This window comes from Pteropus vampyrus, unplaced genomic scaffold (assembly GCF_000151845.1).
Source record: "Pteropus vampyrus isolate Shadow unplaced genomic scaffold, Pvam_2.0 Scaffold26, whole genome shotgun sequence".
Taxonomy (NCBI): domain Eukaryota; kingdom Metazoa; phylum Chordata; class Mammalia; order Chiroptera; family Pteropodidae; genus Pteropus; species Pteropus vampyrus.
Window position 1 is genome coordinate 4,915,804 of NW_011888807.1, and position 27,553 is coordinate 4,943,356.

Sequence of the window (27,553 nt, forward strand, 5' to 3'; positions counted from 1 at the left end):
AACAAACAGGAGAAACAAACAGACTCATGGACAAAGACTACAAGTCTAGTGGTTACCAGAGGAACCAGAGGGTGGGGGGTGGGTAGATGGAGTAAAGGAGGTCAAATATAGTGGGGTATGGGTAGGGTGAAGTGGGTAAAGGGGATCAAATATATGGTAGCTTCAGAAAACTGGATTTGGGTGGTAAACACACAATAGAATATACAGATGTTAAATTATTACACCTGAAAATTATATAATTGTATTAACCAATGTTACCCCAATAAACTTAATTTAGAAAAAAAAATACACACACACACACACACATTTATCCAAAAGCAGTTAATTTAAGTAATTATTAATAGGGGACTTTAACTATTTTGGAAACTGAGTTTCTATGAAGGCTCTATGAATTTAAGGGGAAATAGTTTACCTTCTAGGGAAATACGAAGAACCTTGTTGCTTTAGGTATGTGGTTTTCTAACCTTAGCGTGTATCAGAATCAATTGGACTTGTCAAAAGACAGATGGGTGCCCCACCTTACCAAAATTTAGCATTTCTAACGAGTTCTCAGGTGACCCGATTCTGCTGAGGAGACCACGCTGTAAGAATTACTGCTGGTAGGAGAGAATAAAACATCAATCAGCTATGTCTGTGGCAGACTTCATCTTTTGTCTCTGAAATCACTAATCCTCAGGCAAGTCTGGCCCTCTCAACTTGGACATATTAGATCTACTCATACTCTACATTTGTTGGCAGAGTGGTTTTAGGATACATCTGATTTTTCAATTCCACCTCTCTACTTATTAGCTGTGTGACTTCAAGTTATTTCAGCTTTCTGAGCCTTGGTTTCTAAAAAGCAATGTTCTTACAATGTTTTAACAATTAGGGGTTACACATATAAAGTAGATGGTGCACAGTAATTAGTAAAACGAGAAGCCATTTCTTCTCCAGTGTGCAGCACCCTTAATAAGGCATGAACCTCCTAGCCATTTGTTTTTATTCATGTAGAATTGGATTGCTTCTATATCAAATCTTGATATATAGCTAAAACTTCTATGTCTGCTATCAGTTGATTTTTGAAATTGGTATAGATCTTATGCTATGAAAAGCAACTTAATTTATCTTGGAAGCCTACTTAGTAATATTTAATTGCTTCCCAGAATACCTCATTTCTGAAAAATGGAAAGTCACCCCAATAATTTTATCTAAATACCTCAATACATTTAAGTCGAAGATCATATGATCATAAATTATATACTTTAAATTCTAGATCTCGGCTCTAGAATGCTTCAATAACTTAGTGTTTTTCAAAGTGTGTAATATGTGCAAATAACTATTTAACACAGTATCTTTTCTTTCATTTGCAGTGCTATCTGATCACATCAAAGAGGTTCTTTTTCTACATCAGCCCCATTTTTTCCAGTTCCAGACCAGCAAATAGTATAGGGCTTTTTCTTTTTTTAGTGAACAAAAAAGTAGGAGCCTTCATGCCCAAGGACCTTTTAGATACGAATTGACTTAGACATTTTCCCATTGAAATATTTTTGTAGGTAGTAATTTTCATCATTTACATCTTATTTCCAAGTGACTTCATCATCTAAGTTCCACCAGAGGTTATCTTTGAAGAATTACCAACGAGGATAAATCCATCCAGTCTTGCTTTTTGAGAGTTCTCATATTTGTCTTCCACCTGCTGAATTTGCAGAGTGCGCTATCTCACACTGAAACCATTTACCTGAAATGGCTTTAGTAACCACCATTCTGTCAATGTGTAATTCCTGCATATGGACATTAGTAAAAATAATTTCTAAAAAGGTCTATTTTATATAAACTTTTAGATTTTTCCTTTTTTCTATATTCTTTTTAAAATCACTCAGTAATCAGAATATGGTAATATTAACTGGAATACCTTTCCCTTGAGACATAATAGAAATTTCTTATTTAACATATACCTTAAGCCTGATCATTCCTTTTGAAGCATTGCTACATAAAACTGAACACGTCTTTACCAACAAGGACGTTTTATTGAACAAATCTATGTACAGTACAAAAAATTTCTTGAAATGAGACACTATTGTTGATTTATTGCAGTTCAATGGCTCAGTTTTAATTTGTACTCTTATAAAATGCAAAGTAAAATAATTTAATGTTCAACAAGGAAGCACAAATTTCCTTTCTTGCTGAATCTGTAATCTTTCACATATTAACAATTCCAAAATGCATATGCAGCATTTAGTCATTCTGAAAAGGTGTTTTACAGTACCAAATAAATTAAAAAATAAACACTATCATCCCTTTTAGGTTTCTCATCCATACAACAGTTTATACCAAACATGAAAGGAGTACGGCTGAACCTTCAAGTGTGATTTGAGAAGAATAACAAGTTCAATGTTATAAATTATCTATTCATATAATTGGTGGTTTAAAAAACGAATATGGCTAAAGCCCAAAGTACCAGTGTCCTTGTCCACGGAGAGTCCCCCTTTCTACCTCCTTTCATAATATTGAGCAGCAAAAATTCAGATTTGCTATTTTCTTGACCTTACTGAAACATAGCAGAAAGTTATTAATCTTTTGAAGAAAATTTTTATTTAAAAACAAACAATTGAAACTTGGCCCATGTAAGATAAAAATATCCTCAAAATAGAAGGAGCAGAAAAGAAAAAAAAAAAATCTGAAGAAGAAAGCTTCCTTTTCTTCTGAATCCCAAATTAGAACTGTTGGAAGTTTATGCACCCTCTAAAAGCAAAATGATTTAAGTTCATGTCTTATAAAACATACATAAAATGTACACATTCTTTCAATAGCAATTATTTGAGAAGTATATAAACAGGTTAGAACAGTGTGGTCAAATAGAATTTTATAAACCATTCCTTGACTTAGTTATGTATAAACTGATTTGACCTCAGTCCTTCAGAAAGTTTTCCCTTAGCAACACAAAAGTAGAAATAAAACCTCAAATTAAAGACAAAAAATAGCAAGCAGAACGTTTAAAACATCTTAGTATGAACTGCAAAACAAATGAAAATAATTTACAGAGATGGATTTATGTTGATCGTTACAGCTTACAAAAAGAGTTAAAAATGTGATAAAATGTTAAGTTGTAATTTTAAACTTCTGAAAAATATACAAAGCAGAAATTATATTTCAAAAAAACTTAATTGTTCAAATGAACTAGTTTCCAAACAGACTTTTTATTACATGATGAATATTAGACCGAACTGAAACAGAACTCACTCATGTTATATTTTTAGTATCAGGAAATATGGAAACTTTTTTAAGTTGATCTGAAAGAATTTAAAAATCTGATTGTGTTTATTTAAATATAAATCCCACAGCCTAATGTAGGCTACATAAAAAAACAAAAACCTACATTTGATTGGAATGGATTTATGACTATCAATTGCATAGTAATGAATGTCCATGATAAATAAACGTGGGAACTCTTTTTTTAGATCTTTAATCTATCATGACCTGCAAATCCTAATTTAATAAAGCCTGAATGCTACCCTGGAAGAAATGTCCCACTTTCTTGGTAACTTCATTCAAGAAGCTTTAATATCCAAAAATTTATAATAGCAGGGTCTGATAAGATTATCTGCTTTGAACAAAAATGTATAAGTTGGAATAACCGGAATATTTATTGACATTGGTACATTAGTAGCTCAGTTTTTGAAGAATTTGCCTTTGCATTTTTGTTCATTTTATCCCTGCTATAGATCAACACATTAGGTAAAAGGAAGCCTTTAGGCTTCCTCTTTTAGAGAATGTACAAGTGGAACATATCTGAGGGTATTTTAAAAAACATTTTAACAATTGGCTGTTAAAATCTTTCTTAGGAAAATTACTGGTCGTCAAGGAAAATAAATGCATCAATATATCTTATTGTGTTGCTGTGCAATTTTTTTTGTGTAACTATTTCCTTTTATATATATATAGAAAAATTACTGTTCAGACCAAATTCATTACTAATAAATAAGAAAGCATGAGAAGTATGGCTTATTTTATAATTAGCTCTCCTAAGTGAATAAGACCAATGAATTCTTCACCTGATTCTTAGCTTACATATTTTTTTACAGCCAGTTATTTTTATAGGACTATACTTAGATAACTCACATTAATGTCTAAGGGACCTTACTATGAATCATCAAGCAATGTCCTAATGCTACTCTATATACAAATAGAAATATCCCAGTGTGCTTATACCATTATTCACATTGAGGAATTTGCAATTCAGTGTTTTTTTTTCAACCAGATAGCCTTTAATGATCTTAGATTCCTCATATCCTTCCCCAAAGTTATTGATGGTACTTCTTCTATCTAACTGGCACTGTTTGCCTTTTAAATATAACTCATTGGTATGACAAAAATAGAAAGTGGAAGGTTCTATCAAAGCATTGTTATTTTGTTTTCTTTAGTTTTTTAATTTTCAATGCTGGCATGCTATTCATTGAACTTTGTCTACTCAAACATCTGGAAACAAGTTACAATCTTTTAAAGGTTAGTATGATGATATGTCAAGTTTTATTTTCATGTATCCATTTTTAAATGATAATAAACCAAATAGCAGTGATTCCTTAAACCATGTTTGACCAAATGGGAGGACATAATTCGATTATGCATGACAAGAAAACAAATCTCATTTGTAGAATACTTTAAGTTGTTTATTGTAACCAACCCCTCCCTTTTTTTTTTAAATAATGGGTTAACTTTTCCCTTTTTGTAAGGCCATAGCTGGTTTCTCATTTTGACTAGTTGCCTGAACATGTTTCTCACACAAGCGAAACTGAACATGCTGCTATTATTATGAACTTTTTTAAAAAATGTGGTTTTCTGGATAACTGGTACTTTGGGAGTTTTGTAATAACCCTTTTGGAATCTAAACCAGCAGATCTCTGAGTTCATTCTAGACAATGTGCTTTGTCTTTATCTTTAGTAATCTGAGACCGCTCTAAAATTAAGGCCATCAGGGAAATAGCAAACTGATGATGCATTTTCTTGTAGTGCCTTTTTCACACTACTGATTGATCGACAGATCTTTCTGAAACATTTTTATCAGGCACCTGTAAAACAGAACACAAAATTTGATTAATTCAAATTTTATAGATGTTCAACTGGAATTCTAAGATTCCTGTTTATTTATATCCTTACTCATTCAAAGAATATTGATATCAGTAGAAAGACAAGCTCTTCCTTTGCTCAGTTTTGTTTTTCAGTTATTTTCTGATTCTTTTGACTTGTTGTAATGGAGGCTCAACTTCACTTGGTTTATATTCTGGTATGCAGATGAAAAACATTTTCATCATAATTCCTGTTTCCAGAACTTTTATTACATGAAACTTAAAATGAAGAAAAGTTTCAGATACATTGAAAGATAATGATCAGAGTATGAAAAACCTGTGTACAAATTCTGGCTTCCACAAGTTCATAGGCCTGTGCCTATGCAAATTACTTGTGAATTTCAGTTGCTTGCTCTATAAAACAGGATGAGTAATATCACTTCATGTTTGCATGGATTAAAGGATGTACAGGTGGTGCTTTATGACCAGTGCTATACAAACATTAATTTTTTAAACCTCAAAGACCTATGGCATTTTTTATTTCTATAGATAAACCTATTAAGAAGATAGAAGACTTACTTTCATCATCTGAATCAAATCCAAAGAGTGTCTGACATTTCTTTTGTGCAAGGTGAGCCTCAAGTGCTTCTGCATTACAGTAGGTGGTCAGGCATTTGCCACATCTCAATCTTTTCATTGATTTTTTACAAACATCTTGATCAGAACAGGTATCTATTCTATCAGTCAGAAATTTTCTGCGTTTTGGCATACTAAGGTACCGTTCATCAAGGTAACTGGGAGGCAATGGTCTGACATATGGCTTTGATAAAATTAAGCCATATGAAGTATGTTCACTTGTAACATTTGGTTTGGAGGGTGCCTGAGATACTGGCAGGGTACTGTGTTCTTGTGGTACAACACTGGGTAAAATGGAACCGTTTTCTGTCCTGATTCTATTTGTATCAATTTTCAAAGCAGGATCTGATGAAACTAAAGGTGTCTGCTCTATTTCACTGTGTCCATTGACTAACTCACTAATACTACAATTATTTTCAGAATTTGGCTCTATGTCAGGCATCTTTTGGTCTATCAAGCTTACATCAGAAACAGTACCATCAGAATGTTCATTTCCATTCTGAACTAAATTTTCTTTCTTTTCCATACTTTCTATACATGTCTTTGGTTCTGTAGAATCTTTCCTTGATTTGCTAGCAGAAACTGGCAGATTAATAGCTTGTTTCTCATTACTAGATGAGTCTTTTTCCTGATGATTAGGATTTGAGTGTGTAAGAACATCCCAAAGAATTGTTTCACTTGGTTGTGCAGAAGATTCTGGTGTTTTACTTAAATAGTGCTGAGCTTCATGTTCATATAGCAGAGGAAGATCTTCAAACAGCTCATGGCATTCTGGAAAACTACACTGAGCTTGAAATATCCTGTGACTTTTTGTGTGCTGAGCAAGCTGGAATGGCAGCTTAAAAGACTCATTGCAATTAAAATGCAAACAAAAGTACACATTTGGATAGCTGTGTCTATTAAGGTGATCTATAAAGTGTTGAGAATCTTCAAACTGCCTTTGACAAAATTTACATTTTCCTTTGCTCCACTTCATTACCGTTTGCCGCACATTTAAGTCAGTTGGATGTACAGTTCTTGCGTGTTTATTTAGAAATCCAATTCTTTTAAATATCCTGACACAGCCAAGAGCAGGGCACTTAAAGTTTCCTTCTTGATCTGTAGCATATATGTCTTTTGGATGGCATACAGTTCCATTGATTTTATGAAGTACTGAAGTTTCTTGATTCAGGTCATAATCATCTTCTTCATAATTACCTTCTTCATCCTCTTCTTCCTCATAGTCATCCTCACATACAGGTAAAGGCTCCGATGCATTATTTAAAGAAGTATCCAAACTGCCATTTTCAATAACGTTTTCAATTACATCTTCCGACACACTTACAGGAATTTCAATGAATTCAGCCATATGCGCAGGGATGACTTCTTTAGTTCCATTACTGGAAGCATTTATAGCCTGCCCTTCCAAATCCTTATTATCAGAATTCCCATTTTCAAATGAAAGGAAAGTATTGGAACAATGTATTTCTTCCAAAGCAGGGGTCTCCTGATTCTCCTGTTGAGCTGCAGCAATTTGTTGTCTCTGTATTTTCTTAACATGATTCTTTAAATGCTTCTGCATAAGTCCTCTGTTCCTAAATTTCCTACCACATATTACACATGAAAAACTGCCCTTTTTCTGATGAGCCTGGGCATGTCTTACAATGTGACCACCTAGAAATTCTTTGTTACATAACATACACCGATGCCTTGGGACACTGTGATCTACTTTGGAAGCATTAAGAACTGTAAGGTTTTTCTTTGTATTAATAAGACTTTTAGGTTGCACTCCAGATATACTATCAGGATCAAGCTCTCCAGTGCTCTGATCTGTAAGCGAGTCAAGCCCTTCATCTAAACCTTGCTGTTCTGCCGCCTTTTTTAGATTACCTGTAGCATTTTCCAGTGTACTTTCATCAAAAAATCTAACTGCTGATTTATCGCTTAATAATGCTACACAGTTTTTCTTAATCATTACAAAGTTCCAGAATTCAGGATCAAAAAACAATCCCTTTTTCAAAATTGGAAGTAATTCAAAACGAACACGATTTTGAACACTACTGGTGCCTTCATTATATTCTTCATCTGGACGTTTGTAAAGCTCTTCAACAGTATGATAAGCTTCCAAGGAGCGCTCAAGAAAAAATATTGAGAGTGCACAAATCCTGAGGATCTCCAAATCATTTGGCAAAAAATGTGCAATTGTTTTATAAATTAGACATTTAGTTTTGGGATCATCATAAAGGTCTAGCTGTAGAGCACAACCACATATTTCAACACAGATTTGTAAACCTTCTTCTTCAACCTGTAAAAAGAAAAAAATATTACTACTAAATACTTTTTTAAAAATATTACACTATCTTTTTAAAATACTCTGAAATGAAAGCTAAATAAACATAGTATTCCAAATGTGCAATTTTCCTCAATGGGTAGCCTTTTTAAATTCTTTTTTAATATATATATAAATCTTACTTAAGTTGAGAATAATCTGGAAAAAAGCATTTTTACTTCCAACTGATTTAATTTTCAAGTCTGTCAGCCCCTACTACTAACCATAATATAAAATGCTTCACAACTTTATGGTGATTAAAATACAAAATGCTTCATAAACTTATGAAGACTGAAGTTTTTTACATATCTAGACAGCATTTATTATTTTAGGGATCAATCTTACATTCTCTGGCGGAAGGGTTAAATTATATGTATTTAAACACATGTATCAATTTTTTATTTTAAAAATTTAATAACTGCTTATGGAAACTCGTAAAGCTGCACTAAATAATATTACCTATTTTTACTTAAGTAATATTATATATCCAAATAAGGGGAAAAGAGTAGGCCACATGAAGAAGGCAATTACAATCTTTCCAAATTTAATAAGGTATCAGATGAACCTACTAGAAATAATGAACCTACTAGAAATGAACCTACTAGAAATTACGTGAAAGTTGTTCAAGCTTTCAAACTTTTAGTGATGACTTAAAGATAACTGCATCAACTTTTATTTGGGAATCTGTTGTCTACCCCTAATTCAAGTTATAAATAATGCTGCCAGTGATTTGGAACGGTCTAAATGCTTGTTTGAATAGAAAGAGATACAAAAGTAATATGTTTTTAAAATTGAGAGAGAGAGAGAGAGAGAGAGAGAGAGAGAGTGTGTGTGTGTGTGTGTGTGTGTGTGTGTGTAAATATCATACTGCCTGCATATGGTATATTATAGATGACAGAGAGGAACGCTGCCTTACCATCTTTATGTCCTCTTAGTCCCTTTCATGCTATGTAACCCTACTTAACTACTTAGAGTTCCACAAGCAGACCTTAACTTTGCACATCATACTCCCATATTATCTAGCCGGTAAATTCCTACCTATCTCCTATTCATTCTTTGAGAATCAGTTCTACACTGAAAGTTTTTCTCACCATTCATTCTGGCCCCTTCATGGGGTAGAGTTAAACATTCCCTATTATAAACATTCCCTGTTCTTTCCATTGATAATAACTTTTACTTATTTCTAAAAAGCATATATATATTGTTTTGTAACTATCTATGTATGCTCCTACCCCTGACTTTGAATTCTTAAATTCCTACGAATCACTTTGAATTCCTAAATAATACAGTATCTCATTTATTGTATCCTCTTATGGTTAGCATAGAAGTTCACATGTAGTGACCTTTGTGTGATGTTCAGGTATCTCGCTATGATTGTCTAGTGGTTAGTACTCTGCACTGTGACCTTTGAGTAAATGTTTACAGAATGAATGGGATCAGATCTATTCCACTAATTTTAGTTTTTTTTCCTATAAATCCATCATTTCCATCTTTGAATCCTTTTCTGAATTCAAATTTCCTATTTCTAATTGTTACTATTAGATATTCCCATCTAGATTTTCCAGATATAACAAATTCAAAATCCACTGCTTCAAAGCAGAATTCCTTCTCTAAGTTCTGTCTACATTCTTTCTCTTGACTCATGAAGTTATAATGCACCCAGCTGCCCAAGTTTAAAAATTTCAGGATCATGACAAAAGGACAAAAGGGAACAGGATACTTCCTTACCTGAAATTCTTTAACCATTCCTGTATATGTATGGACTGAAGTTCCAAGTCTCAGTGTAGCATTCAAGTCCCTTTTAGGATCTCCAGCATCCCACCCCCTACCTCCTGCAGTCCCTCCTATTAGTTTCATCTCCTACACTCTCTCCTATGGTTTCTCTGCTGCTCTATTAATGTCATTGGGCAGTTGTGTGAAATAATAAAATAAGGCACAAGTGCTCTGTAAAATACAAAATCCTCTACAAATGTTAGTATTATCCTCCTCTATCATTCAAAACCCAGCTTAAAGCATCTTCCTCCATGAAGCCTTTTCAGATATGCCAACTGTGATGTCTTCTGAACTCATGCAGCATTGTCTGTGCCTCTTTTCACAGTACTGAGGCATGTGAATGATATATTCCATCAGATAAAAATGTTTTAATAAACGATTAATCATATATTTCATATTTATTTCATCTTTGAACTTTTCCACTTATAATGTATTCTTAGGGTTGACCAGACTTGTGAAAATAAGAAAGCTTTACGATAATTGGCTGAACTTCACCTATATTATAAACTTTTTATAACAAAGTCACCTTTTGGTGCAAATTAGAATATGTAAAACACAGATATATCTTTATTTTTTTTTAAAGTTTTACAGGTGATTTTGATGCGCTTTAAATGTTGAGAAGTATTCTATAGCATAGTTTGTTTTTTCTCCCTCTTTTGGTGGGGAGAGGGGATAACTTTGACAATGCATTTGAATGACACTTCACTATTAATAATGAAGATATTAATGCGGTTAGCAAAATAAGTAGGAAACAAGTAAAACAAACCCTCTGATACAGTGCTGCCAACTTGATATCATGGGAATATGATCACTACATGATCATACATCTAATGAGTGATATGATAATGAATGTGATAAATATATAAAAAAATTAAAATATATTATTTAAAGGATGCCTCTTATGTATTTAAAAATAACCCATGTAAAGATTCAGTTAAAATTAGGGTAACTATATCTTTCCTATCTTTGTATTCAAACTTCTGTTAACATTTGGGAAAAAAGTTAAAGGATCTGCAGGATTCATTTTCATGTCTATGTAAAAGTCATATTTAAAATTGTACTCAAGTACTTGTAAGTGGCCCTTGAAAAACTTGCTTCAGAACTATTTTTAGAAACAGGTAATGGGTTTATATTACCTTACTTAAACACTTTAAAATTTGTCCTTAAGTTTCAAAAATTCTTCAGTATTCATGGTTTCTTTTCACCTAAACACCAGACTTAAAACTATGAACTATATTTCTCTATGACAGTGAGCAGGTATTGCCTATAGATATATAAAGTTCATCTGCAAATTAGTGAAGATTCTACAAACAGGACTTAGGATAGTGTTAAAAGGGACAAACTTATTTAATTATACGAAAAAATAGCTTCTATGGAAGCAGCTATTAAATTATAAGTAACGCTAAATTTACTTTTTCTCTCTTTTAGTTATTTTCATTTATATATAAGTATATATATGTGTATATACATCTATATATACGTATATATACGTGTGTGTATATATATATACACACACACACATACATACATGCATACACACCCTTGTATAATGTTGGGAGTTTGAAGTTGAGGGGAGAAGATGTGATAGATGGAGAATGTGGTTTTAAATTGCTCCTTTTCTTCAACTTTATAATTAAATAAATTTTATCATAAGAGATTCAAGTTTCAGCAAACTGTAATTTAATTTTCATTTAAAATGAAGGGTAAATATATCCTATTTACCTCATCTTTAATGATTTTCATGAAAGGAAATATGACTCTCACATTAGTTGCTGTTCTTAAAAGCTGGTAGCATTGATCTACAAAAACTTGTTTTGAAGGATTAGACTTAAGCTGAAGTTTACTCCATATGAAAATCAACTCCCTGTAAATGAGAAAAAAAAGAGATGTCAAAAATATAGTTAATTCAAATATAGACATTAGTTATCTTTCCCTGATTCTATAGTGCCCTGCTTGAGATGTATACAAAGTGGGCATAAATGGATATTATGTTAACTCCCAAGCTACTTCTGCTACTTATATGGGAGAAAAAAGATCAGAAATTGCAATTTTGCAGTGGTAAGGGATGAATTCAAATCATATGCTGACAAACCTAAGGCACCTTTAGTATTTGATCAAAATAAGTTCTAATCCCAATATACCAATATTAATTATATTTTAAAAAAATAAACTTTGGTCATTAATGAATCCCCTACTTGCAAATTTAGAAATAAATGCTGCAGACTTTCTGCAAAGAAGTGGTTCATATTTTCCGTTTTCAATCTATTAAGATATCAAAGTACTACAGATTAAAAGTGTAAGTATATTATAGTACTAATTCTGAAATGTTTTAGATTATCTGCTCTTCCATTAAAATGAAGTACTTTGAAACAGACAAGCTATGGACCATTTAAAGTGTTTCACAGTAGATCCTTTTCTAAAATATGGCCAAGGTTATTAGATGAACAAGGTAGGAGCAGTGGGTTTTGGGGCAAAGGAAATCTAAGATATAATTGATATATTTTGATATCACATTTTAGCAAATTAGAATTCTTTAATGGTGTCATTAGTTACATAAAGCATCATAATCTAAAAAGTATTAAATTGATGAAAATGTTTTTAAAAAGTGACTTACTGAGTATATATCTTGAGCCAAGTACATACAATTATTAAATCTAAGGGCAGCATGATTACTATGCCTACTTAGAGAGACAGTACAGAAAACACATAACAGAAAATGATGGAAATGACATATTAGAAGCAAAACCAAAATTCCACCTCCATTTCATACTAGCCGCGTGGGTGTTTATAAGTTTTAGTCCATCATCCACTTTTTTTTGCACACGTACTCCTTTAGAAAGCTCATCAGGTTTCACACCTTGCACTAACTCTCTAGCTCTGATTTCTTTACCAATTTCTATATCTGGGTATATTTCAATTTAGATTGCTTTCTATCATCTTAACCCTTCATATAACAAATGATATTTCTGCAAAATTGATTATCTTTTCCTAAATCAGTCCATGACACTAAACATTTCTATAACCTATTTGGTTCTAACGTAATTATTTTCCACAGGCTTTACATTTCAATTACATTTTTCCCTACAGCCATACCATTCTTTCTTAATGCAATCACGTAAGGCCCTCGAATTTTACATAGTACTTTCTACAAGGTTGCTAAACTGATGTTTCCAGCCTTCTAGATCATTTCATTTAGTGCTTCTTCAATACACCATATAGTGTCAATAGCAACAGAAACATGAGTTTTAGAGTCAGAAGCATCATAATTTGGGTCCTGGGAACTCTTCTAGGATGATCTCCTCACTGTCAGTTATTTGCTTCATTTATTCTCACTTTTGTTTATGCTGATTGCTCTACTTGGAAAGTATTTATTTATGTCTAAGATGAGCTCATCTTTCAAAGTCCATATCAAGTGCCTCTTCTTCATGAATACCCCAAATTAAGTGATAACTACTTCAGAACAGATCTTATCCCCTGTTTGATTTCATGCCTTTCATATACTTCTTTGCTTATATTTTATAGGTTCTATTTTCCCAACTACTAATACTTTAAAAAATCTCCTCAATGACACACTGTATAGTGGAAGTAGTAGAAAAAACATATGAGACCAGGAATAAGAAAGATCTACATTATTAATAGGGCATTATACAATAACTGGCATGACACTACCCATTTACAGTGAGGCACCTTTTTCTGGCAATAGCCCTAATACACAAAGTTGAAACCCCAGTTGCCATGTCTCCTACGAGACCCTTCTAACCTAAGATATTAATTTAAGAATAGGAAACTGACCCTAGTAAGAGTCCCTGGAATGTTCTCAGTTCTACACTGTAAGGCGTGGAGATTGTTGGCATTCCTTCTGGTCTGCAATAGGAGAGACCGGAACCAAGTGGCACAAGAGAGAAACATTTTTTTTAAAAAACCTTAGCAATCTCAGTGTCCCTGACAGCACTTCTCTTTTTAGGATCAATTATATCGCTGTACTTCTTGTGACTCAGTCATACCCCAGTATCCTTTCATTAAATACAGGCATACCTTGTTTTATTGCACTTTGCTTTACTGTGATTCCCAGATGTTGCATGTTTTTACAAATTGAAGGCAAGACCCTCCATGAATAAAAAGATTATGGCTTCCTGTATCATGATGTTTGCTTTATTCTGGTGGCTAGAACTAGACTTGTAATCTCTGAGGTATGCCTATACGTTTTCCCTAAACTAGTTAGATATAGGATGCTATCACTTGCAAACTGACTAATATAAATTCCAACTTCATTTTGTTACCAGCTGTGTGACTTTTATCTTTTATCCAGTTTTCTTATACATAAAAAGAATTGAGAGCAGTAACACCTAAGTAAAATATCTGGTACATACTGATGTTTAATAAATCACTAGTTTCCATGTTCACTTTGGCAGCACATATACTAAAATAAATCACCAGTTCCTGTATTCTTGTCTTTATAATCTTAATAGTACCAAGCAATGAGATTTATTCAATAAATATTGGTTAAGAGTATAAAAAAAATGTATTCCTAAATGCTAAAAGCATTTAGAGGAAGCCTCTTGAGGATATATATTAAAGTAAAATGTACACATAGAATGAAATAAAAGATGATGATGGACATTCTAAGTAAGGGGTATATTAAGAACAAAGGGCTATGGATGGAAAAAGGCAAACACATCAACTATGTTTAAAAAGATGTAGATTAGTTCTGCAACAGATTTAAAGACAAAAAATGATAGTTGGAAATTATGGGAAAATATTCCATCCAATATTACACAAATGAATGTTTAACATATTAGAAATGCATATATTTATTCTCCAACTTACTCCAAAAAAAAATTTGAAATTCCTTAGAGACATTCTTAAGGTACAATATTATTTTTTTTTCTCTTCTGAAGAGAGATCTTACTTCCCTCTATCTCTGTTAACTCAAGAGAAAACTTTGTAAACAAAATGTAATACCAAGATCTTAATAAATTTGCCAGGAGAGGGCTACCAATATGGATTTTAGCTTTCTAGCAGGCAAAACAAATCTCAGGATATGGTTATGCAGCTCCCTTTTGATTGAATTTACAAAAAGAGTCTCAGGTGTTACTTGTACATTGGGTTTTGAAGGGGGGGTAAAAAAAAAAAAACACCCTAAAAACCACTGATAGTCTTCTTTGTGAAGACCAATGGGAATGTTTAATGAAGCTTAAATTTTCTTTTCAAACAGAGGGTCCTTTAGAAGACAAAGCACCAATTTGATGTACAAACACCAGATAGCTAAGTACTAATAAAATCATCAAGTTCATCGAGTTATTTAGTTGCAGGAGAATAGGCTATAATAGGGTCTGTGGCCACCCATACAACATAGTTTTTCTCTTTTTTTTTTTCATACTTGACCCACTTATAGTAAGTAATGTTTAATAGCAGAGGCTGTGAATCAGCCTGCCTGGATTTGAATTTTGGTTTTATTATTTACTAGTTGAATGGCTTGAGCATAATATTATCTACCCCATAAAATCGTTGGAATGAATGAGATAATACACATATAAAGCAAAGACTATAGGAAGCACTCAGCAACTATTTGCAGCTGCTATTCTATATTTTTATTCATTCATTCATTCATTCAGTGATGATGACAGAAATGGGGTTAGTAGCTTACTCCACTGGCTTGAGATAGAGCAAAACTGGACTGTGGGTCAGGTACTGTCCTTAAGAGAGACAAAGGGTAAGCTGGTTTATAGGGAAGGCCAGATGAAAAAGACAACATAGACCTTATATATTGGAAAGAATCCTGCTCTTGAAATTATAGTGAAAATCAATTTTTAGGAGCAAGAAAAAGGATCCCAGCATTCACAAATATAGAGAAGTAGAAGAAATAAGAGGGCAGACAATCAGAACTTAGCCTACTCAGAAGGAAGGACAAAGAAGCAAGCAAAGGATTCCTTTCCAGTTAGGCAACTGAGAGTTGCACACCCAATTTCTATTTATAGAGGGTGACTGTGGCCAGGAGCAGGAAAGATAGGCATTGTTCTATTTTTAAGGTCCTTCCTTAAAGAGTAGAAATTGGTTAGCTATGAAAAGAAGAAAATATGTTTTCCTGTTTGTTGTTTATACTTGATTCCAGTTTACTTGAGTATATTAAAATGAAAAGACTAAAATACCTGTTTAAATAGTTTAAAACAGACAAGGACAGAGAACATTCCTAACCCCAGAGGAAAAGACATACTGTAATAGTTATGACTATATTCTGTTTGGGAATGACTACGTATCAAGAAATGATAATGCCTCCTGATTCCCTCCTCAATTGAAATTCCAACTTATAGGGTAAACTTTTGAATAAAAATTTATATAATCTAATAAAAGTATGCTCTCCTACAAGTTTTAAGTCCATGAGTTTCTAGATCCAGCTCTGCTACTAATTGGCTATTTAACTCTCTTAGTCTGAAGATTTTAATCTGTAAAACAAGAATTATTAAATGAGTTTAGCTTTAAATCTTCCTTCAAACTATTGTTTTAAATATTTAAAAATTTAAAATTCAAGAGCACTGATTAAAAAATGTTTATAGCCCATTATCATTTCAGATTACATTCAGCAAATGAAACCTAGTTTTCCCTTAAAAATAATGAAAAGGTGATATGGTAGGGTGAATGCATGTATGTGTGTGGGAGGGTATGTATTGGAAGCAGAAGTTATTAGAATCTTTTATAATTATTATTCATGGTTTCACCTAATAGCACTTGAAGGGTACATACTACACTCTAAATTACATGATTGCTAGGTAAACATGTTGCTTCATGTATCCTACTAATAACTCTGAAGTAATTCTTAAAATGTTTGAAAAAAATAATGTTCACACATTACCATTTACATTAGCACCTCAAAAACAAAATTCTTAGGTATAAATCTAACAAAATATGCACAAGATTTTTATGAAGAAAACTTCAAAACTGGTTAATTAAATCCCAACTCAAGATTTAATATTTATTCTTCCCAACTTGAACTACAGAGATTTAATGCAATCTCAATAAAAATCTCAGCAGGTTATTTTATAGATATTTACAAACTAATTCTAAAGTTTATATGGGGACGCAAAAGACCTAGAATAGTCAATACAGTACTGAAGAAGAACAAAGTTGGAGGACTGATGCTACTCAACATCAAGACTTACTATAAAGCTAAAGTGATGAGGACACTGTTGTATTGGTTAAAGAATTGACACGCAAATCAATGGAACAGAATAGAGAGGCCAGAAATTGACCTACATAAATAGGTCTAATCTTTGATAAAGGAGCAAAAGTAATACAATGGAGCAAAGACAGTCTCTTCAAAAATGATGCTGGAACAAGTGGACATCCACATGCAAAAAAAAAAAAAAAAAATGAATATAGATGCAGACATTTTACCCTTCACAAAAAATTAACTCACAGACCTAAATATAAAATACAAAATCATAAAACTGAATACATAGATGACCTTGGGTATTGTGATACCCTTTCAGACATAACACCAAAGATATGATCCATGAAAGAAATAATTGATAAGCTGGACTTCATTAAAATTAAAAACCTCTGCTCTGTGAAAGACAATATCAAGAGAATTAAAAGACAAGCCACAGACTGGGATAAAATATTTATAAAAGATACATCTGATAAAGGACTGTAACCTACAATATACAAAGAACTCTTAAAACTCAATAATAAGCAACTCGATTTAAAAAAAATGGGCCAAAAACCTTAACAGACACCTTACCAAAGAAGATATACAGATAGCAAATAGCATATGAAAAGATACTCCACATCATATGTCATTAGGGAAATGCAAATAATAAAAAAAAAAAAAAAAATGAAATACCACTACACACCTATTAGTATGGCCAAAATCTGGAACCCTGACAACAACAAATGCTGGTGAAGATGAGCAACAAGAACTCTCATAATGTTGTTGGTCGTAATAAGAAATGGTACAACCACTTTGGATGACATTTTGGCAGTTTCTTACAAAACAAAACATATTCTTACCATACATTCCAGCAATCATGTTCCTTATAATGACAGATAAATGTCATTATATATTTGTCCAAACCCACAGACTATATAACACCAAAAGTGAACCCTAAGATAAACTGTAGACTTTATGTGATTATGATATGTCAGTGTAGGTTCATCCTTGGTAAAAACTTCTGGTGAGTGATATTGTTATGTATGTGTAGTGGCAGGGGGTATGTAGAAAATGTCTGTACCTCCCTCTTAATTTTGCTGTAAATCTAAAACTGCTCTAAAAAGCTTACGTCTTAAAACTAACACTCTAAAATATAATTGGTTCATTAGGATACATACCTTAAACACACTATCAGTTTACTGGTACATGATCTTTTTTTTTTTTAATTTTTAGTTTTTACAGCCTACTATTGTTTCTTGCTTAACATTTTCACATAACTTTTTAAAAAATATAAAGTTTAAACTCTGCTAATCAGTCCTCCTCCTGTTCCCCATCTTAACATTTCAATTTCTACATTAAGAACACTTACCAGATACAGTACATGTCCCCACTCTGGAGCTGTGGAATAAGAAAAGATTCACAGAGTTGCAAGGCTAACATAGTCTTGCCTTCTTTTTCTGTGTTACAGATGATATCAATTCCACTCTTACAATCAGTTTTCAATAAATGCTATAAGAAGAAAAGAAAAATCAGTTCATATCATTAAAAATATCTAAAAAACTAGTTGCAATAAATGTTTAAACATTGAGAAGAAATTAGATTTCTCGTTTTCTTCTACAAAGACAGTAATGAATTATACAACAATTCTCATGGTTTATAATATCTACAGTTTAGGACTATTAATCTCATTAATGTCCATAACTTGTAAGAGTCTATATTAGGAAAAGATTCTTTCATTTTGAAAAAAACAAAATAACAAACATGAACATTTAATTTTTTAATATTTTATTTAAAAGGCAAAATCATAATGCTTCTCGGTTTTTATTTGACCTCTGTTACACCAGAAATTCAACATAAATATGCTTATTAACGAATGTTTTAATTTCATCATTTGTTAATATTAGATTCTAATTCAATAGGAGCTTAAAGAATGGTGCCAGAGAGAACACATTTAGTAATATAATCTTGAAACCTTTGGTATCTGTGTAAAAGGAATTTAATAAGAATGGGCTACATTTTTTTTTTATTGTAAGGTTACAATGAAGATAGGCAAACAAAATCTTAAACAATACCTCCTGGAATAGCTGATCTTCTACAGGTGACATAAAAAGACATGTGAAGAGTGCTTGATGGAAGTATAAGTCTTTACTGATTTCTGGGTGATTTATACAAGATTTAATAAGAGCCATTGCTTCAGGTATGCGTTCACAAGCAATTAGGTATCTGGCACGTAGTTCAAAGAACAGTGGATTTTCAGAACTTAAATATTTGTTCACTATATTAAAAAGAAAACAGACTCATTACTCTCAACAAAGATTTTCTCAAATGGATTGCTGTTTGAAACTTTATCACTAACATGTGGTACCTAATTAGATTAACTAGTTATTTAAACAGCATTTTCTTAGTAGGAGTTTATTTGTGAAAAGAATATACAGTTATGTGATTGGAAAAATGAAATAAGAGTGACACCAACAGTACTCAAGAAATATCTGTGGATCCCTTCTCAGTCTAAAAAGTAAAAAACAAAATTAAAAAAAGCAACACCATGAAATATTATTTTTTCAGTTCACTAATGTTAAAATATGTTTCAAATAAAATGGGGTCTGGAATTTCTTCCTCGTCTAAGATTATGTAGTTCATCTCCTTACTGCCCAGTATTTTCATTACTATTAAGATTAAAAGGATGAATCCTAATTTGTCATTAAAACCACATTAATTCAAATTATAGAGAAATATATCAATTAATGAAAAAGTTAAATCATAAGAAAAATACGTTCTATTACTTTTCAACAAAAGATTAAGCCAAAAGTAGGACTGCTTATTCATATGTGCTCATGTATCACTAAGGATAATTACTAACAAATACTTTTACACAATTTTAAAATATACAAATACCTTTATCTACATAAGTTTATTTAGACCTAACAACAACCTATGATAGGTATTATAGTATTTGTTTTACAGATCATAAAACCGAGTCTTAGAGAGGTCAAATGACTTGCCCAAGAATAAAAATTAAGTGGCAGAGCAGGAATTGGAACCCATATCTCGTTCTGAACTCAAACATATTTTAATTAGTTATATATATTTCATCATTAGCTTCTAAAATGCCTAAGAGTGATATTTTATTTAGGTTTCAACATTTGCCTTGCAATTCTGTTTACAATATATGATAAGCAGACACTGAGTTGTATAGTTAATACAAAGATAAACTTCAGACTAGTCTTTACCCTAATAATCCCAACTGGAAGAGAGTCATCCATATTAATGATGCTCTAGAGCAGCTTTTCCCAGAGTGAGGTCAGTTTAAGTATGAAAGGACTAAGTATGAAGGACTATATATACATATATTGAGGCCATCAGCCCTTATACCAACCTATAACAGGTATGTTCTACTCCTACTCAGAGAAGTCTAAAAGCCCAAACTTTCTTTCTCCATGCTTTCACTCCTTTTGAAGCTGTCTTTGTCTAGCTCCTGTCCTCTCTGGCCTCATTCCCTATTCTCCTCATAGTTTCCTTCAGTCTATTACTCTTATCTTTCCTATATTAAACTCTTCATACTTTTCCTCAATAATCCAACTCTTCCTCTTCAGTTCTAAATGGCCTCCCTTTTCAGTTCTTTAATTCCTTCCTCAGACCCTCACATCAAGTGCAGTATATACCCTTTGTATTCCCTGGGTATATACCACTATACCACTGTCACATATACATTAGCCCTTTCCTCCTACTCTTGTCCTACCTCCCACCTCAACCCATCACTTTGCACTACTTCTCCTGGACGTATCTCTTCCTCTTCTCTTATGTCTTTGTCACAGTTGTCCACACTTGTATCTGGAGTCATCTTGCTTGCTCTTCAGCCCAAGAATCACAGCCCCTTCTCCACTCCTTTCTACTCACAACCCACCTCCACCGCTTAACCTGAGACAAATGGAAAGATCCTAACCTGCTCAGCACAATCTGTGGTGTAAAGTGTCTTTCTCACCAGACCAATGTCTGAATGATTCCAGAGCTGGGAGGTCTTGTTTTTTTCCCTTTGACCATCTTATAATTGCACTCCATAGCTCTCTCCATGCTTTAAAATGTTTTCCACAGTTTGGTGCTTACTTACTACTCCTGAGCTTACATTCTAAGTTTTGGTGATCCAAAATATTCTATGGCTCAGGAATAATATGGCAAATATTTTTTTTAAAGAATTAATTAGAAGCAATTGACAGAGCCTCCTGCCTCAAAAGAAAACTGTGGCTCACAGGAACCACTGTGGATCTAGGTTGGAGAGGAGGAGATGTCAAAGAAGAATGCAGGTGATAAGAGAATGAGAGAAAATTTAACTTCTATTAATGGATGAAGTTTGGGAAATACTGCTCTAGAGTATTTGGAATTGAAATTTACTTAGTCACCCATTCACTTATGCAGTCATCATGTGGTCATGCAATCAACTAATACTTATACTTGAGTACCTACTCTGTACCAGGCACTGGGCTAGGTGTAGGATAGACAGTAGTGGTGACAAAAATTAAATGAGTTCTAGCACTCACAGTTTCCTATATAAGGGAGATCCCAAGGGCTTAAGCAGGGTGTTTTGTTTTTATAAGAGTGTTCCTACTTAAATAGATTTTTAAAATATAAAGTGGCAAAAACAAATGAACTCTGTAAGTAAGTAACATCTGGACAGTAAATGCCTTAACACTCTGAATTCACATCAGAATAAGTGGGAAATAACTAGAAATAAATGTACCTAGTCTGGTGTCAAAATTCACTCTTAGGGCAGGTTAGTACAACAAATTAAACACACTTCCTGTGAAAATACATAACTCTTATTTAGTATTATAAAATAAAATAAAAAAATCACTATTACTGCTCTAGTTAGAAAATGAAATTGTGTTAACTTCTCACAAATGCTGGTTTTGATTTTGAATCTCCTGAAGTACCTATCTCCTGAGATGCTGGCTGGGCTTTAAGAACAGCTTGCAACACTGGATCTTCCCATGGGCCACCATCTCTAATGATTCGAGTCACCAGTTCCAGATTCACATTTCCATATCTGCGGAGGTGATTCTGGCATTCCTAGGAGAGAAAAATCATTTTGGCTTTGTGAATTTAAAGGGGTTAAAAACTAAACTTGATCATCATTGTCAATAAAATGACTGATGGCCAATGAGGCAGCTATTAAATTATAAAAGAAAAAAGGCTGCTAAGTAACCTACATAGGGTATCAAAACCCCATTAGTACACAAATAGACTTTAATGCCAAAGGTTACACAGTTTGTACATAATTGGACTTAGGAAATCCCATTATAATAGGGATGAAGTGTAACCTAAGGAAAAAACTTAAAAGATGCACCATTTCTAGGAAAAGAACCAGGTTGCAAAAATGTAAAGCTTAAATTAAATGCTCAGTTAAATTTACTTGAGGGCTCATGAAGTTTCTGTTAACAATGGCAGGCAAGAGCCTGACAATAAGCGGCAGTTAGAGGGGTCCAGTGCAGACTCTGGTTGTCAGGTAGACACATAGGTGCCCTGCCCCAATCCCAAATGTATAATCTTAGTTGTGGTAGAAGGCTGGAAGATAGAAATGCTATTCCATTTTGTTGTGTAAGTAGATTTGTAGTCTTGAGATGAAGAAATGACAGGCTGAAGGAACAAACCCAACCTATAATATGAAGACTTTGCATTAGGTTTAAGGTAAAACTGTATTAATAAGTTGGGCATTAACTGATAATTTGTCTATGCATTTTGTTTTTTTTAATATATATGAAACGTTTTTAGAGAATCTGTTATCTTAGACTTGTGATTATAATATGAATTATGTAACAGAAGTTAAATATGTAAGCAATGTTTAATATTTAGGAAAACCTGGTTTGCTGAATTTATAAATTTGATTTATTAGATTTAGATTTACAAGATTTAAATGATTATGCTTTTTTAGTTGTTATATATTTTGTTTGGTGTTGTATTTTAAAATGTTTCAGGGTACTTAATTTGGTAATTTTAAATGATTAACTGAAAGCTTAGTGAAGGTATGAATAGATTTATATTTTTAAATGCATAAATTGAGCTTAAATCCTTGAGAAAAAAGGATATTAGAATTGGCAATGTTAAAAATTTGAATAAATTGCACATCAATTAAAACAAAAAAATGCCAGAATTTCTTTCTGTGCTCAAAGAAAAAAAATCCCTCAGACATTAAAAGCTTATTAACAGTTAAAAAGCAAAGCTTCAGAATAAAACGATATATGTATATTCACTTATTTTACTTATCGGATAAATAAATCACCAGGCTATATACTCAAAAGTCACAATAAACACGTTGCTTTTATTAAAGTGTCATGTTTTTTCGTCATATGAACATTCCAAAGTGATATCTATATGTCACTTCTCATTCCTTGTTAAAATATACAAGAGGTTTTCTTTGTTTTATAAGAGAACAAGGCAGTAGAAGAAATCAAATTTTAAGATTCAATCAAAGAAGTCAAAGGATCATTAAATCAAAACATGAAAATAAGTATATTCTAAAATTCATTTAGGACATTCCCAAATTTAAACAAGCAAGCAGGCAAACAAACCCTCTAAACAATGGGCAAGTTACTTAACCTCTCTGTGCCCCTTCATTTAACTCCTGCAGAAAGGATACTAAAAACACCACTTTCATAGGATTGTTGTGAGGATTAAATAATATACAATATTGAAAAGTCCCTGGTACAGTGCCTGGCACATAGTAAGCAATTAATAAATGCTAGCTGTTTTTTTTTTTATTATTATTTTTTAACATTTTGAATAAATATTTTAGGACACTCAATTGTCTCAGTATAAAATTAACTTCTACATTTCCATGTGTCAGCATGTTATAGCATTTATAAAAAAAAGACATAAAATTATTGATCAGCTGTGCCTTTTTTAACACATGGGACATAGTAATGATCTTATGTCAACAGCTTAATGGTAAAAACAATCAACAATATCAAACCTCAAGGTAAATAAATTCCTAAATTACACTAGACACATATATTGGTGCCCCTAAAATTCAAGCTGGCTTTTAGTCCAGTCAGAGCACAAGAAATAAATAAGGTGAGCTGGGTGCTATCCCCTGAATCACCTGGTGAAATTTAGCTCTGCTGTTGAGCCCCTGGACAACCCATCTTTCTAGCTGTCTGAGGGTAAGTGAGGCATCAAACATGCAGACATTAGCACTGCAGGACATAAAACTGAACTTAGGCCTAAGTCAAGATATGGTGAAACAAGTCTATTGCAAATTTCCTAAACTTCGCTGAAAATAAGAAACATTTCAAGGTCTTATTAAATAACAGATTCCCAGGCCCCAGTTCAAACCTAGTGAATCAAAATTTCTAAGAGAAAGCCTTGATGATTTGTAAATCTAACAACCCCTACACCACAGCCAATTTTGGCATACTTTTTGACTGCAACTCCTACAGTTAGTATGTACTTTCATAAATGTTTATACTATAAATTATATACTTGCATTCCTATCTATCCTTCCATTAAAAATTAGTAGAGTAGCTTAAATTCATTTTTTCTAAGATAAAAATTATAAATATGAGTTTGTATTTTATGTGTCTACTTCTTGAGTCAAGTATACCATATTTTGGTGACAAATTCTATGGAAAATAGCTCTAGATAGGAAATAAAGATGAAGTAACATTTCATTTTAGCTTCTTTAAAAAGAAACAGGATGAAAGAGGAACAAATAAGTTTGTATTTTTTGGCTCCTCCTTCCTTAAGTAGTATGGTAGCTTTTTTTGATATTTAGTGTAAAAGCCTTCAAAGTGAAAAAGGAAGCACAGAAATCACTGCAGAATTCACAACTTATCTTTCCTAGATTATACACATATTGTGTTTTTTTAAAAATGTTTACTTAATCAAAGATTGGGACCTATATATTAACTTAATCCTTTATTAATAAGTCATCTGTCTGCTGTCACTGATACCCACTGCACAGTGCTAAATATAATTCCCTCAGAAATGTCCATTCAACCTGTGTCACTGCCAAAGGTAGAGAGAAAACACAACTCCTTCCTTTTTCTTTTAGAATCCATGTGGCGTGTTCTGGAAGATTTTTCTTCCCTGAACTCATTGCCACTTTGCTGAACTCTAATTGGCCACTAGAAGATGTCTGTGAAGCTGTAGATCAGTGTTCTAGCTATTCTACATACTTGATCTGACCCTTTGGCACCTTATCACAGGATGAAAGTCATAGTGCTCCAACTTCATATTTAAAGACCTCTGGACTTATCTACATACTCATTTATCTATTAAACTTCATGAATTATTTTCTCCAGTCTGGTCTCTTCCATGTTTCTCACACTCATCTTGTACTTTCTTACATATGCTTTTTCTCATATCACGCTCTTTCCCCTACAACTTCCTATAAACCTATCTAAACCTTCCTGTAAACCTATTTAAGTCCTTTCCTATCTTTTCGCAGTCCCATTTTTCCCTGAGAAGGCTTCACTAGCTACCTCAATACATAATAAACTTAATTCCTTCTCTTGCAGTATTGAAAGTCTCTACCAGTCCACTCTTCCGGTATTCATATGAGAAAGGCCTTGCATTATTTAGTGTTAACATCTTCCTGCGCAGTTAAATTCTTCTTTAAACAGAGTCAGGAAAGGAAAGGTGTGCCAAAAAAGATATATTCTAAATAATAAATAACTTTTTAAATCAAAATACGGTTTTACTGAAATACATGTAAGTAGAAAAACTATGCAGTATACTTATTTTTATAACGAAATGCAGATTTCAGAGTAAAATCCACAGCCATATTCATTTATAAGCAAGCTATTGTAGCCATTCAAAGCAGAAATATAAAAGGTCTTCCATGTGGTTAATTTTATTTTTTAAAAAGCATTTAAAATACAGTAAAATATTTATAATACTTTGAAATGAAAAAGATCATATCTTTTATTATATAATAAGTTTATTATTATATAATAAATAATTTTTTTATTGGTTATCTTATGGCACAGCTCTTGAAAAAGTTGTAAAATTTAAAGATGCTATGCAGTTTTCTTTTACAGAAAGACAATTATCACAAATTTGCTATTCTTTTCTGTGGTTTCTAAAGAGTATTTACCTGATGTTTTTGAAAAATTAAACACTGAGTTTGTCCACATAAAGAGGACAATGTAACAATGAAAAAGTTACTGTTTTTTCAAAAGAAAAGTTCTTATGAAGAAAGTCATTTAAAATGAATGTTTGGAAATGTCTGCATTATTACATGATTGTTGTTGCCAAAAATCAATGTCACCTGCAATGCTTGTATCTGTGCCATTCAAAATCTTAAACTAGAATTTTCTGTTGAAAAATCTTTCAACTAGAGAATTTTAATGAGTTTTCAGTTCATTTGTTAAAAATGGTTAGTATTCAAGAAAACATTGATTGACCTCCGGAACAACAGAAATTCAGTACTCAGATTTCAACAAAACTCTGTATATTTGGTGAAAAGCATTTAAAACCAATAATCATAATTTAGAAGAAATTTTTTGTCTATGTGGATCTACCAAAGTTATCAAAGTTTCACCTATAATAACTTTTAAAACCTAGTACCAAAGTAAATTGAACTTAAAATAAGACTTTGAAATACTATATGACCAAGTGTTAAAATTTTTTTAAAAAGCATATTCACTCACACTGGTGTCATTAAAGCTTTTATAATTTTAAAACACTATTTATATTTATCCTTAAATGTATTTTTATGTTTCATAATGTATATAGTATTAGTACACATATATAAATAACAAATATACATATAATCGGGATATGCACTTAAACTTTTTTAAAAAATACCTGGATGGGAGTGATATCAAAAGTCTGGAACTCCTGGTTTAGATATTACTTGTTTTTACATTTGTGTCTGGAATCAAATATAAAACTTATTTTCTTCTGTTAATCCTAATGTCATATCAGTTTTCTTTAACATCTCCCCATCTGCTTCTTCCTAGCCACTTATATAGGCTTACACTCTAGTCTAGGACTTTCATCTGCTGTCACTCAGATAACCACATTAAAGTTTCTTCTTCCCTCTCCCCAATAAGGCAGTCTTTAGAAGGTTTTAAAATGTTAGACCATGAAGCATTTAAAACAGTACAAATAAAACATTCCTTTAAACCTATTCTTTCGATATATACATTATTGCAAACACATGGTTATTACATCATTTCTTATAATAGATTAGAGTATACTGGAAAGAATGCTGGTTGAGAGTAAGACTTAGGCCCTTATTCTGCTTCTAAAAACCTCAACTCCATTGGAGCTTAATTTTCTGATATGCAAAATAAGGTATTATTGGATTAAATAATTTGTAAGGTGGCTCCCAGTCTCAAAATTATAAAAATTCATGAATACCTATAAATTACACATATCTGATTTACTAGAATCATGTACTTTAAGACACTGCTTTTGGGACTTTTTAAAAAAATGAATATTTAAATTAAGCAACTGGTCTCTGTTTAATACTCATTAAGTAGTAAATGTAAATGTCACTTAAATTAGTAATCAGAGTTTTATCTGAAGGGTAAGCCAATCACAAATACAGTAAAACCATCAACTGAGAGCATAATCAAATTTCAAAATTAACTTGTGGTTGCTATGCTAATGAAAGCATGAAAGGTGAGGAAATACTCCTCCATTAAC

The 27,553-nt window shown here is 32.4% G+C and overlaps 1 protein-coding gene and 1 long non-coding RNA gene across 3 annotated transcripts in view; one reads left to right on the forward strand and one right to left on the reverse strand.

The window, feature by feature from the left end:
- LOC105289644 overlaps positions 1-1,933 on the forward strand; it is a 12,563-nt gene extending 10,630 nt beyond the window's left edge. The window contains exon 3 of the long non-coding RNA XR_895680.2: positions 1,350-1,933. This is a non-coding gene — a long non-coding RNA (uncharacterized LOC105289644). The remainder of the gene's footprint in view (positions 1-1,349) is intronic.
- A 53-nt stretch (positions 1,934-1,986) lies between these two features.
- Positions 1,987-27,553, reverse strand: part of ZNF654 (zinc finger protein 654) — a 73,619-nt gene continuing 48,052 nt past the window's right edge. Inside the window, exons 4-9 of one of the 2 annotated variants that reach the window (XM_011356408.2) lie at positions 21,835-21,970; positions 18,979-19,181; positions 18,276-18,415; positions 11,482-11,623; positions 5,622-7,962; positions 1,987-5,045 (exon numbers count right to left, since the gene is read on the reverse strand). In XM_011356408.2, coding sequence (XP_011354710.1) covers positions 5,038-5,045; positions 5,622-7,962; positions 11,482-11,623; positions 18,276-18,415; positions 18,979-19,181; positions 21,835-21,970 — 2,970 coding nt within the window. In that variant the 3' untranslated portion in view covers positions 1,987-5,037. The remainder of the gene's footprint in view (positions 5,046-5,621; positions 7,963-11,481; positions 11,624-18,275; positions 18,416-18,978; positions 19,182-21,834; positions 21,971-27,553) is intronic. The other variant, XM_023528472.1, reaches the window with a different exon arrangement.